Raw genomic sequence first — 15,025 nt, forward strand, 5'->3', positions numbered from 1 at the left:
AAATGTATCTCTGCTTTCGAGGGCCTGAGGACGTTTATGGTGTTTGTGACTTTATGTAAAAATGTTTTTAATTCACATCATTAGGAAATGAACGACTCAGTGCACAGCGCATGGCAGGGTTGACTCATATATAATATACATATATATACATATAGCCACTGTTCAGACACAACATATAATGGTATGAATGTTTTGTCCTATATTTGCAAATTGTCCGCCCAGCTCCGTGCCGCAGGTGCACCCTTGGTAAATTGCTGTGGGAATAATACACACGTCCTTATATGGACATCCTTGGGGGTGTGTGTTTATAGGTCACATCTTCAGGCTTTTTCGTCTTCTTGTGTGTTGTCGAGTCAAAGTCACGATTAATTATGTATCGCTTATTTTTAGTAGTGATAGTTGTGCAGAAGTCACAAGATAGATGTTTATTTTTTGTTTATTTTTGTTCATTAAAACGAGCCAAGCGAACTTTGAACTGCGCTGTGTTTCTAAATTTAACAAATTCAGTCTGATTTTAAAACATTTGAGGACTTTGCTTTGCTCAGGTGTGTTTATATAGTTGGTGGAAATTAAAAAATAAATAAATTGATTAGATTGCATATAGGTTGTGCTGAAAACAAAAGATATAAGACCTATAGATCTATAGATATAGACTCTATGTTGCATATACTGTACTTATAGCCTCTGTATATACATTTAAACATAGCTATGGAAAAAAGCAGCCTAAATGCTCTGTGTTCTAAGGGTTAATAGATGTTTATCGTTTTTCTGTTGATTAAGAAGTTTCAAACCACAGCGAGTTCAATATTCGCTCAGGAGCAAAATGCAATCTTTCACCATTTTCTCATGATAATTACTGATATTGACTGATTTGAAACTTTTATGTTGTGTGTTATTTTATCCACCACATTACCCAGCTCTATGCAACTCTTTTTATGATCTATGCATTGCCATTATCTCTATCTTACAGATGACCTGCTGCCATTCGGCTTCCCCAGTATAGACATGGGTCCCCAACTTAAGGTAGTGGAGCGCACGAGGACGGCCACCATGCTGTGCGCTGCGAGTGGAATCCCTGACCCAGAGATTTCCTGGTTCAAAGACTTCCTTCCTGTGGAACCCGGCAGCAGCCAGGGACGCATCAAACAGCTCCGATCAGGTGAGAACGCTGTGAACTGTCACCTAACATCATTTAACTTGCAAATAAGTAAGCAGGCAAAGAGTAGCATCTCTATCAGTTACGCCCTCTGATGCCCTAAATACAGTCATTACAATGTATGACAGAGCTTCATAAAATTGTGCTGTCCTTAAGTTCAGGGAAAAGAGAGAAAAAAATGCTGTTTTTAATAAAAAAAGGAGACAAATCTCTTTCCAATGGTGAACATAAATAGCAAAGCAGCCACATGCGATTGAAACAAAAATGGCCAAAGTCTCGCAGACTTGGCAGCTTATTAAAAGTGATTTGAAAAAAGTTTACACAATTATAAAGGTAATACACTTTGGAATAGATATTTAATAAACTAATCAATCTACCTCAAAGCAGCTGCAATTTTCTTTACTCTGGTCTCTAAAATCAATAGAAACAGTGATAAGAGTTTCTTCACATTAGGCATAATCTTACACTGTGACCCGCCCAGCCTGAAATGGTGTGAAATGAGTTCAGTTTCTTAATGTGAATGTGAAGATGACTGCTCCAAATGGTAAGAGGTGGTGGAGACTTTTTTTTTCATGTTTTGCTCCTGTAGAGAGGAGGGGCAGATGAAGGAATTCAGTTTTGTTTATGCTCTTCTGTATAGATGCTACTGTGTCTCGTGGAGTAGGCAGACATGTACTGTATTTTCTTAGACGTTCTCTCTCTCGAGCTTGTCCTCGGGGGGGGGGGGGGGGGGGGGGGGGAATTGAAAGCGACGGTGAGGCGAAACCATTATGTTGTCGCTTCGTCCACATTCTCTGTGCCGCTTCCATCGCGCCGGATCTGATATCTCTCTGCTGCTGCTGCTGCTGCTGCGAGCCAATATCCCTCACTGATCACCAGTGCCCTCTGTCAGCCGCGTGTCGGCGACTCTCCAGTCACAGTTTTGCCGCGGCGCCGTTGAAACACATTTAATGATTCGCACACTTTCGAGTTCGAGGATTTTCGAGAAGTGACAGTTCACTGTGTTTTGACCCTTAGTTACAGCTCTCCAGTCTCGCATTGCACCAAGTCACCAGTGAAACAAAGGCAGATTTGTCACATGCGCTCGTTTTGTGGTTATTTATATGACTCGGATTTTACATAGAGGTTGGAGAAAAACTTCACTTTAGTTTCCAGGCGTCAGTTTTACCAGCTGTAATTAGTCGATTTAAGCAAGAAATCAATATAAACGCTGTCCTCAATTGACTTAAAGCCAGAAACTACTGACTGGGTCTTAAAAATGCAAATGAAGGCTTCACACCATATATTATGGAAAAGTGCCCCCAGATTAAAATGGAAAAAAGGTAGATGTGGAAATGAAGGTGTTGTGTTTACAAGGGAGGTCGCTGAATAAAACCGCTCGCCATTTATAGTTCAATTAAAATAACACACAACACGTATAAAATCCATTGTATAAAAACCAGTCACACACAATTAATGTTTATGTTGTTAATTTCACATTTTACGGACGGGGCTTGCCGCAATGTAAACTTTCCCAAATCATGTTTTGACATAAGGTCAAGAACGTCAGACGACGAGGTGCTTTGTGTTTTTTGAAATGCCATTACAGCTTAGTTTAGAGTCGACAAACACGCTGTTTAATCAATTCCTTACCTGTTTTTTTTTTTTAGTTTCAGTAAAGGATTAAAAATCCTTTCCAACATCCTTCAAACTCTTGATATCTTCTTATCACATTGTTTGAAGAAGTGGAACATTTCAGTGCTTGACAGAGCTTCCATTTGCTCTTAGCTGTAGGCCGTGTTCTCTGCAGAGATTAGATTCCTCGCCCCATTCCTAGTATAATTTCCAATAACCTACTGGTGTGTAAAAAATGGAAACGTGGATCCGTGATATATAGAATGCCCAGTGTGTAATTGCCTCTGTAAAATATCTGCAGTGGCCGTGTGGAAAATGTGTTTTAGGACCAGCTTTTACTGCTGCATGGATGCAGGCAAAGCAATACTGGATATTCCATATGAGCATATTTTATGAAAAAATGCTTCGTTTCCTTAGCAACAAAGTAACATATTCTCTTCAACATCCCCATGGCATTGTGTTTACTGTTTTCTCTCTTCATAAGTACTAGTGCAGTGCCCGTAGGAAGTATGTATTCTGTGGCTGACAGTCACAAAACAGCTAGGTACGCTAGTGCTAATCGGAAATCAAACAATTTGCTTTGTGCCTAATGAGGTTGCACAGTGTCTGTATTATGTTAGCCCGACGCCAATGCTAATCTTATCCTCGCTAGCTTACCTTTGGAAACAGTTTCGCCAAGTTAGCCGCAAAGTAGTAGCATGCTAATGCTAAATAAATATGTGCTTGCGTATTGGTGAACAGACACCGACCTCGTTGTTTCAGTAAACACCATGTTCTGCGGTGAACTGTGTGAAAATGTCTCACCCACCGTGAGGACATCCTCTTCACTCCCATCTCCCCGCTCCAGACAGCACAGCTGCTGCTGATGAGCCGCTGCCTGCCTGGGTGTAAGCATGATAAATCAGCGAAAATTTTAATTCCTCCGAAAAATTTGAAAATCAAGGTTGCACACCATCTGGCCATGCTCAACCCATATCCAAGGTCTTCGTGGGATCCGACTAACATCGAGATATGCCCATCACAGACAAACAGCCAACCAGGCAGACACACAGACAGGCAGACACACAGACGCAACTTGCTTTATAGATAGATACGTACATCTTAACAGATTTTTGTTTAAATTGTAAATTACACTGTAATCCTAACCTATCATAGTATGTTTTACTTGTCTGTTCTTTAGTGCGTCACTCTCTCTCTCACACACACACACACACACACACATGTCATTGATACACCAGTGCTTTATTTTTGTCCACATATCACATCAGTGAAACAGTAGCAAGACAAATAGCTTGGTGCGATTCAGGGCAGGGTTTAATGGGATTTGAAATCACCAAAAGCATCACAAAGCTCAACAACAACATGCACTGTATAATGAACCAAACGCTGCAGTGAAATGACTTGAAGAAAATCAATTACAAGCGAGTTAGGCATAAAATAGCACAGAGATGTGTAATGGATGAAACAGTCCTTTAAGATCAGTTTAATGGGGGGGTACCTCCCAAGCAATGCCTCTGATTTAGTAGACATCACCCAGCTCTGTTTGGATCGCGGCCATGAATCTCTTTTGAGCTGCAAACACTGTTTTCTCTCTGTCGCTTCGGCCTCCGTTGAGTGGTAAGAAATATCTTTTGGCTCGCACAGGTCAGGATGACAAACGATGCCGAGAGTGACTGTGCTCTAATCCTACAAAAGATGACTCTTAGCCATTTCACAGCCCATAATAATCCATCACCCACAGTGTCCTCCCACCGCAGGTGACTGTCCAAACGATGCCCGTCGGCTCTGTGTGTATATACACACGAAAGCTGCGCGCACGTGCCCTCAGTTTCTCGGGGTAGTCGAAGCATATGGTGCAGCGTAGAGCTGAACTTTTACCGACATCTTTATATCTCCACCAAGGCACCCATCTATTTTTCCATGCCATCTGCTTTATGTACGTGAGGAGAAACAGGACAAGTGATCTGTCTGTGGCTGACATTTGGGACTGAGATCTGGAGAGTTTACCTAAGCACTTAACAGCCTTCATAGGACCGCACTCTTAACAGATGGCACGCAATATGGAACCCCAAGGTTGACTACTGGGTAATGGATGGACCTGTCCTGGCCACAAACTGTGATGTGATCAAAGGTTGTGGTTAATGCTCACAGATTAGGCCACTTCTATTCGAAACAGGGAAGTGATTGAGAACTAGAGCTGCAACTACGGATTGTTTTCATAATCGAGTAATCTCTTGGTCCATAAAATATCAGGAAACGTTAAAAAATGGCGATCAGTGTTTGTCAAATGATGTCTTGTGTTGTCCACAAACCAAAATGATTCACTTTTAATGATTTCTTTGTCATATTAATAATATTATTATAATATTATTAAAGAAATTAAGAAAATGTAGTAATCAATTAATAATCGATCAATCGAGTAAATGTTTGAGCTCTACTGAAGACATTGTTTAGTTTCTTTGAAACAGCTGTAAAGACACAATAGTGTAACGTAGTAATACTTGCACACAAGTTTACAGCTGAGTTGTGTCTACATTATTGCAACCAAAATATATATTTACTGATGATGTTTGAAGGCAGAGTCAGTCATCAGAAAATCATCAAACGTGTCTGCTGCCATTTACGTCTTGGGTTGTTTGTTCGTCTGTTCGACAGCAGGGAAGATAAAAGATGGATTTGATGATGAAATTAGGGCAGTGGGCAAAAAAAATAGGACTTCATTAATTGTTGACACAGACAAATCCTTCTGCAGATCTTGTTATTTGATGGTTAGAAAAATAGCAAGGATCAAAATATACATCTGTCTTTCAGTGTGACATTGTTTTCACGGTGCTAAATTAAAACAATAAGGTGCAAATGAAATGGCATTCAATTCTGAGTTAGTACAATCCCGCACAGCCTATTCTTAAATCTATTAAGTTAATGAACTGTGATAAAAGTAGAGCCCATCTGTCTTGATTGTTGGTTTAGTGTCCTGTCCTAATTACAAGTTAATGTCTCACCTCATGGGAGACGTGGATCCAGGTGATCTATTTGACCCAGAAGTTTCTGGCAGAGTGATCAGCGCGGCTGTATCGGCTGTCATCTGAGCGGCTGACTCTCAGCTCAGCCGACACAATACACCGTCCACGCGGCGTTTCAATTCACTCAAGTCACATTTCATTCTGGCTCTGTCACCGCCAGCGTACGACTCAACTAACTAACTGCCCTGCCGCTCCTTTTTTCTTTTATGTTATCTTTCACTTTCCCCGTCCTCGCTGCTTTTTAATGTGCTTCCCTCGCCGACTTTCGCTGCGTTTGCTCACTGCCAGTTACCTGTCTCCTTTGTGTGTTTACGTAAGTGTGTTTTGGCCTCTCTGTGTGCATACTGTATATATAGATCACCTGTCTTTCTTCCTCTGAGTAATGTGCCGGCATGTTTTGCATAAAAGAAGATTTCAATTGCCCGATTTTAAATCTGTGCTGAGGTTTAGCCACATGAGCTGTTTCCAGCTGTCAAACAAGCTCCAATTTGTAGAAATTCCCCTGTCCTGCTCCATCTCTTCACAAGTCTGTCTTTTTGATGCTTCTGCTCCTGCCTCCAGTGGAGACTCAGTGTGTATTCATGTTTATTTCCCAAAGATGCCCCGTACTACTGGGAAATGAGAGCTGGAAAAAAAAATATAGGGCAAAGAGCGGTTTTCCTCTTATATAACTGCAGAAGACAGAAGCTCAGCTAGCGTGTCACCAGCTCACTAAACACACTCAAACAATCACAAAACACATAGCTGTGTGCCCCAGTTCTCCCCTTTTTCTCCCCCGAGCTTTGTAAGTGTTTATGCAGTCGTGCAAAGTCAAGTCAAGTCAATTTTATTTATACAGCCCAACATCACAAACACAGTTTGCCTCGAAGGGTTTTTCCAGTCTGTGACACCCTCCACCCTTAGACCCTCACGTCGACTGAGGAAGAAGTCCACAAAAATCCTTGTACAGGGGGAAAAAAAACCCCTCAGGTAGAGCCACGGAGGAGGGATCCCTCTCCCTGGACAGACAGTATGGTGTGAGTTCTGCAGATTACAAACAAAACATCACGTTGACAAAAGAGGAGAAACCGATAAATCACAGGAATACAAAATAGCGCAAATTGTGACAGAAGGTAATAGAAGAGAGGCAGATGGCGGCAAGATGGCGTCATCACACAGCTGTGGGTGGTTCACGGTCACAATGGTGCAGGTTTTTGCCAGATTTCGGTCTCATATGAAGAATTTGGCAACCCGAGACGCTGCCAAACAGAACAAAACCGCCAACCACTGTGGACGTCTGGAAGAGGAGAGACCACGAAGAAAATTAATTAATCCGACAGAATTTGGAGGAGGATTAAATAGTCAGATAGACGATCAAAGATTGGAGGAGTCTGAAACTGCATGACTTTCTTTCCCCTTATGACCTGAAAGACAGAGAGAGCTAATATACAGCTTGAACACAGGCAAAAAAACGATGTTGGTGGTTTCCTGAATGTGATTATTGAAAAACTCATCAGGATCAAAGGTCAAGCCAGGGTTCCTCACTGATATACTCACGCAATTGTCCATGACAGTTGTCATACTGTCATCATCATACCGGTGATTCTGATTAGCTGGACTAATTAGCAGCATCTCTGTTTTGTCGACCTCTAGATTTTTTGATCCGGGAGTGATCGTGAGCATTTACAGGCACGTACATCTGTGTATAGCATTTAACTATACACTAGTATCTATAATTCACATTAATGTGTAGTTAAAGGTGCATTATGTAATAAATCTAAAGCAACTGGCCATAAAATCCTCCTAATATGTCACAGAGTCTCAGGAATAATGTTCATATAACAAACTGAACCCACCAACAACAACAGTACAGTCAAAATGTTTGCATTAAAAAAAATATTTTGCAGACTGCAAATCATCAGCCGAGCAACCACGGGTTGCCAGTTACGTCAGGAAACGAAACCTAAAAGACCTCGGGTATTTTGAATTTGAATGTAGTAACGGTTTTTTGGCTACATTCTTACATGTGGCACCTTTAAAAGATAATGATGTCATATGATAATTGTTTTACTACTTTTGTAGTAACATTGGCATTTTTATTGGTAGTTATATTTGTACTTTTGAACTCCGTTCTGTTCTATTTTTTCACCCTGTTCATGTTAAAAAATGTGACAGCCTATAGCTTCTTTTTTCTTCTATATCACCATACATCTCTTACAAGCCAGATGTCTTTCCTCACAGGCGATCTGATACAAACGCGGCACGTCTGTTTATCTACACACTTGTTTGTGTGCGTGTGTGTGTGTGTCTCCCTCAGGCTCCATGTCAGTTTTAGATGAGATATATGACAGAGCAGGAAGCAGAAGAAAAAAACAAAACACTGCTCATAATTCCAAAGGCTGTTTGGAAAACAACAACAAAACAGGCAGCAAGAATAGCATCATGTGAAACAAAAGAAACAAAGTGTTGCGTGTAATTATGGTATGGGAGTAAAGGAGTTAAAGAGGTTTTTGCCGTGAGGGAAAGTTGTGGATCTGCTGCAAGTTAGAAACTTTCACCAGTGAGGCTGATACATTGTGAACAATAAAAAATGCCCTTTAGAAATCGTCCATGTCCATGAAAAAGATTTGAAACTTGTCTGGGCTTTTTGGAAAGAAGTTCTGAAGATTTTTATTAATATTGACACTATTGACATTTCTGTTGGCTTTTTGTGAGACGTACTGTAGCTGGTGCAGAGTGGAGAAAACACAAGGTCAAAGCTTATTGGTCGGACAGTGTAAGAATTGATGTGTGAAACTGAGAATGTTGATAAAAACTGTTGTGGAAGTGCTGTTAACACCCTTTATTTTATTTTATTTCTTTTTTGTAAATGTAAATGTACTTTATTTATACAGCCCTTTACAACAATCCTTTCGGTGATCCAAAGTGCTTTACAAGAAATAAATAAATAAAGAGGAAACACATAAAAGTAATTAAAAACAATAAAAACAATAAAATAGTGCAAAATAAAATAAGATAGAATCAGATAAAAGATAAGAAGACAAAAGATAAAAAGTGTCACCATACTACTCGGTATTAAAAGCCATCCTAAATAAATAGGTTTTTAGCCTTGATTTGAAGAGGCCCAGGTCAGAGATAAGACGCATCTCAACAGGGAGTTTATTCCAGAGCCTGGGAGCAGCAACAGCAAAGGCTCGATCACCCCAGTGTTTATATTTTGACCTGGGCACTTCCAGCAACATTTGGTTGTTTGACCTCAGAGCTCTACCCGGATCACGAACAGTTAAAAGCTCAGATAAATAAGATGGGGCAAGATCATGAAGAGCTTTAAAGGCAAACATTAAAAGTTTAAAATCGATTCTAAAAGAGACTGGAAGCCAATGGAGAGAGTGTAGAACAGGGGTGATGTGCTCTCTTCTATTAGTGTTGGTTAAAAGACGGGCAGCAGCGTTTTGAACAAGTTGAAGGCGACTTCAATAGAAAGTAGCTAAAGTCTGCAGATGCTGCTAAATGCTGCCATATGACGTAATATCATAATTATCATATTGATTTTATCATTGCAGCATATTTGCATTCTTCCCTCATGTAAACCTGTATAAAAACAACACAACAAACCATGAGAAACATGAAATAAAACATTGAACTAATTATTATTGTCATTATGGATTCATCTGTAGCTGTTTGGGCCATTAAATGTTAGAATTTTCTTGTATCTCTATCAATAATAAGTTCATCAATTAATTATTGCAGCCTTAAATTGAACCTTTTCAGAGCAGCATACACTTCAGGCTCTCATTGGAGATGAATTTTGGAAAAAAGAAATTTTACAGATTGATGATTTTGTCGTGACTCTGTTTTGCACCAGCTCAGTCTTTGTCTCTGGTGTCAAAGCAGCAGGCATGTGCCAAAATATGTGCTTAAATATTCCAACTCATTGTCATTGCTGTTTTCATCATCTGTGTCTCTCGCTCTCATTGAAGCCAGTGTGTGAAGTGCACTTAAAGGGAGAAATCCACATGTTGCACCTGGGCTATTTGACATTTTGCGTTTGTTCTAGGACAGGGCTTGTTGCTGGGGTTCAGCCAGAAATACTAGAAGTACTGGCACACGACGGCTCAGGCGGTGAATGCCTCTGAAATGACACCAGAGAAGCCTCTGCCAAGGCAGCTTGGTTTCCAGCAGTGTCATTATAGGATGTTCTAAACGTATTTATCTGCATTTAAAATAAAGACAGCTCGGTTTCATTGTGTGACATTTTGCGCAGGTAAAGCCTGGCGTTAAAGTACAGAGGTGTGTGACTAAGAGTTGTCTCCAGACCCAGAAAATAACATTTCCTCAGCGGCATCTGTTTACTTGCAGCTAAAACTAACTTCCAGCATCAACTGTTACATTTTAGAAGGGAGCTGTCATTAACTTAAGTGTTTAAATTAGTTTTTCATGAGGCCAGTGAGGGTAGAAAGGAAGAAGGGGAAGGCTTTGGGAAGAATACTGTACAGTAATGGCCTACGTAAGGTGCTCTACGTCGGTTATGGAGAACCCTCTATGTCGCCGGAGAGCCTGTCAGAGAGCCTCTCTGTCGTCTCCGGCTTGCACAAAATATATTTTAAGTGTCCGTCACTCCGCCAAGGGACAACGGAGACGGCAAGGGCTGCGATTGGTTCTCAGGACAGGGATAACTGGCTGCTCTGTGCCAGCCACTGTGCGCACCGAGCGTCCACAGAGGCGGAGCTGGTCACACGCCGACAACGTCGCTGCCAAACTATAAATACGTCATATCTTAATACACACAGCACATGTTTAGACTCTAAATGGCCACTTTCTCGCCTCAAATGATCTTAAAACTGTTTTCCGGGACACAGAAAATATTTATTTCAGGTGAGAAACGGCCATTTCTTGGTGAGATAGAGGTGTAAGGGCTAACCAGCCAATTCAAGTGTAATTTAACCCCTAAACCAACTTCTTTCGTGTGAAGACAGGTATATGGGTATTTAGTAGTAGTATTTGTTGATCCAGGTGCAAATCTTCACAGTAACTATAGAAATTTTACATTTTGTATACAATACAAAAACAGTATTATACAACATCTAGTGCAGGGATCTCAAACTCAAATGACCTGGGGTAAGATTCTCATTTGTCTCTCATCGCATTATTTTAGATCATTTCAAAATAATGGTGTTTGTTTTTGATAAGTAATGATATGATTCACAATGAAAAAAAAATGTTCTCATGCAAAATTAATCGCATTTAAGTGGCACGCCGCATGAAATAGTTTGAAGGACCGTGAGTTTGAGCCCTCAGGTCTACTGCATGTGAATACTCATCTTGTGTCACTGGTTTGCTCTTTCTTCACTTTTCAAAATCACACACTGGACGGACTTTGCCTCAGAAGATGCTGAGGTCAAAAATGAGAAATGGTACGGTGCCAAGGTCCGGAGAAAAGTATCTGTTTTCAGGGGAACACAGATTGTCTGATCACAATAAAGTCGTGAATTGTCTAATTCATTTATTCAATCAATCGGTTGGTTGAGTGTTTTTTCAAATAATTTTCAGCTCTAAAATGTGAACATTAGAATAGAATGATTTTGCTTTTTGGACAAACAAGACATATTGAGAACATCATACTTTCAAGGTTTGAGAAACAGCAATCAGGATTTCATGAAAGAGTATGAAAACACTGCTGACAACGCTGACAATAAAACCTCCGTAGTGGAAATAGAGGACAAAGATCTGAGGCTGAAGAATCAAGGTTTCGACAAACTCTGAACTGAACGTTTTGTTTTTCCTGTCTCTCCTTCTTTCGCAGGAGCGTTGCAGATCGAGAACAGCGAGGAAACCGACCAAGGGAAGTACGAGTGTGTGGCCACCAACTCACAAGGTGTACGCTACTCCTCTCCCGCAAACCTATACGTGCGAGGTAGGACCTGAGTACAGACCACATGTGCACACACACACGCACACACACGAGATGACATTACAAAAATGCACTACTGTTAATTTATTTTCTCTGTATGTGTGCTTCTAAACGAGTATTACTAACCCATCCATTGTCTACGATAAATGTTGACACTGTTGTTTTGGCATCTCTCACGACCACCTTTAACAAGTCCACCTTAAACCGTGGTGCGGGCTCCCCGCAGTGGAATCACACTGATCCTAATTGCGGGAGACACACCTCAGTTTAACTGCATGGAGACACTGTTCTGATCCGTCTACTAAAATGGTTTCTGTACTCGAGGCACAAAAAACGATTGAATTGAATTATAAAGAATTGACCAAATGATCAGAATCAGTAGATAATAGATTCTTAAATTGGTTTATTTTACCCACATGATCCGTGTTTAACTGTTTAGCCTCTGGACAATGGGCGACGGCTTATCACAGAGCTAATATCTGAAAGTCCACAGCCAATGTTGAGATTTACGAGTTGTAGTATATCAGAGAAGTTTGTTTGCGGTGTGTGATTGTTGTGTGTGTGTGTGTGAGTGAGTGGCTTTGCGCTGGCCGTTTTTATTCTCTCTGTGTTTCCCCGTTCTCTCTCTCCCCCCCACACCCCTCACGTCATTGTGTTCTGCATCAACCCCCTTCCATCCCTCAGAGCTTCGAGAAGGTTGGTGTGCTCTTTCTTTTCTTTTGTTACTCCTTTGTTTCACAAAGCTTCAGTTATTGAAACAGAGAGAAACAAAAAAGGAAAAAAAAAAAAAAAAAGACATCATATTTTAAAGGACACTGGAGTAGATTTGAAAAGAAATGGTTTTTGTCTCCAAAAATGAAGAGAGTTGATTTTTTTCGAAAAGCTGCTACGGTGATGAAGTGGTCTGCCTACGCAGCAGAGTGCATTAAACTGCATTGTGTGAGGCCTTGTGTGCAGAATCCTTGGTATTGCCTTCACTCCCTGATCACTGTTTTCTGCATGGTATGATCCTGTTGTCATGGAGACCCAAGAATTGGAAGATTAAAAAGAGGCGATGTTTGCATGGAAGGAGTGAGAGAGAGAAAGAGAAAGGAGCACCGCTTGCATGTGTGTTGAGTGACGGACCGACACAGGAGCATGACACAGTGTGTGTGCGTGTGTGTGTGTTCATGTGCTCGGACTGTGGTATTATTGAACTCGTCTGTCTTGTCTTGTCTTGCTACTATTTCTTTATTTACTTTTTTTCGGCCCTTTGTGTCATCGTGTGTAACATTTTGGTTCCAGCGCATCACACCTGCACTTGTTGCACTGAGTGGAATTTGTGTTGCACATGTGAACGTGTGTCATTGTGTTCTGCAGGTTTGTTGTTATTCGGCTGAATTCATGACATAAACTCAGTATGGCAAGGAAGTCACAAACATCCCAGCATCACCAGCACTGGACTTCAGTACACATTTGACCTACTTTTATTTTGGCTATACATATTTTGTATGTTATTTATTTGTCAACTTCACTGCATTATCTCGTGGGGCCAGTGGAGCCAATCCCAGCTGACATGGGGCGAAAATCTTGTATATAACTGGAACCACAAGTTACTGTATTAATAATTAAGATTCAGTCATTTTCACCTGAACCAGCTGCAAAAACAAAATATCTTCACATAAGATTTTTTTGGTAACACTTTAGATCAGGGAACACATATCCTAAAATCCTTCATAAGTCATACTATGATGGATGGGACGGATAGGATGTCGTCCAAAATTTGACAAAATCGTCATACTATACTATGTCGTCCTAAATTTGAAAATGTTTTGGAAAAAAATGTTTAGTCCAAAACACTTCATACTATACTATGTCGTCCAAGATTTGTCAAATAAGTCATACTATAGGATGTCGTCCAAAATTTGACCAACAAATTTGACAATTTTTTGGAAAAAATATTTTTGGTCCAAAATTTGAGAAATACGTCATACTAAACTATGTCGTACAAAATTTGTCAAAAAAGTCATCTTACAGTTTGTCATCTAAAATTTTACAAAAAACGTCATAGTATACTATTTCGTCCAAAATTTGACAATTTTTTGGAAAAAATGTTTTGGTCCAAATTTTGACAAAGACATATTACCAGTTTTTTATATCCAATCATGATTTAGGGCACAATATTTGTTATCATTTTATTTATTTACATTAAGTAAAGATCATTATTGTCAGACAAAGTCTTCCTCGTCATTTTGCCGTAGCAGCTCCGCTCACAAACGTCACGCGAGAGAAAGACGTACTTGCGAACACAATCGCAGCAGAGAGCAGACAAAAATCCTTTCGCCGTGCGTTAATGTATACAGTGTCACCTTTTAACGATGTGACGCGCTCTCTTCCTTTCCAATTATAATGACCTTTTTTTAGAATCAGAGTCAGAAACACTAGAAAAACACTTCGCTTAGTCTCATATGAAATACCCTTGTGCAAATATGATGATAATAAAATGATCACTGCAGGACATCTGCTTGCAATTGGCTATTTATGAATGCGCCGCAACAGTAGAAGTAAGCGAGAAAGCCGCTGACTGACTGACTGATTGAATGACTTATCAAATGACACCATTGGTCAGCCAATGCTGCATGACTGAGTCAAGAATTTACACCACAGGTCGGCCTGCCAAGTAAATGGAGATTCCCCAGTAGCTGTAGTGGTGCTTTCCAAATAAATTGGCACTTTTGCTGCTTTTTTCAGACTCCATGTGGGTTTATTTTTAATCCAATCCAATGACGTTTGAAACAATCTGTGACTGCGTTCTTTACAGGAGAGCTGCAACCGTCTACGTCAGTAAGTGAGGCTGTGCGGTCGAAAATCACAACAATATTGCGTTGCCTCGAACTAAAAGTAAATAGAGACAAACATAATCCAGCGTAAGTATGATTTTAAGAGTGAGACGACATATAATAAGACAAAATAACACGTTTGGCATCAAGAGTCATAGCAAGATTAAAAAACCTAGGGCTTAATTGAATTTGAAAACAATGATGGTAACAGAAGATCTAATGTGGGACGGGAGACTATTTCATTTAGTCGGCAGCAGTGAAAGCTCTATGAGAGTTGGTATTTAACAGACAGACAGGGACTAACAGGAGCTCTTGCGATTTGAGGAGCGAGGACCGTCGAGTGCTTTAAAGACTAAATTGTAGAAATGAAAAGTGAATTCTGGTGTAAAACAACACTTTGTTTTGTGTGCGACTGTCACACACACACACACACACACACTCTGCGTGAAAAAGAAAGACATGGGCTGGAACTGGAGCACCTGTGGAGACAGTCTCTGTTTAATTCCGCAGAATATGAATAAAA

At 40.4% G+C, this 15,025-nt stretch overlaps 1 protein-coding gene across 1 annotated transcript in view; it reads left to right on the forward strand.

The window, feature by feature from the left end:
• ptprsb (protein tyrosine phosphatase receptor type Sb) overlaps nucleotides 1-15,025 on the forward strand; it is a gene marked incomplete at both ends in the record, with an annotated part of 55,049 nt that overhangs the window by 13,053 nt on the left and 26,971 nt on the right. The window contains 2 exons of the mRNA XM_083890579.1: nucleotides 971-1,159; nucleotides 11,576-11,686. Coding sequence (XP_083746705.1) covers nucleotides 971-1,159; nucleotides 11,576-11,686 — 300 coding nt within the window. The remainder of the gene's footprint in view (nucleotides 1-970; nucleotides 1,160-11,575; nucleotides 11,687-15,025) is intronic.

The sequence above is a fragment of the Microchirus variegatus genome (genome assembly GCF_963457635.1).
Source record: "Microchirus variegatus genome assembly, chromosome: 5".
Taxonomy (NCBI): Eukaryota; Metazoa; Chordata; class Actinopteri; order Pleuronectiformes; family Soleidae; genus Microchirus; species Microchirus variegatus.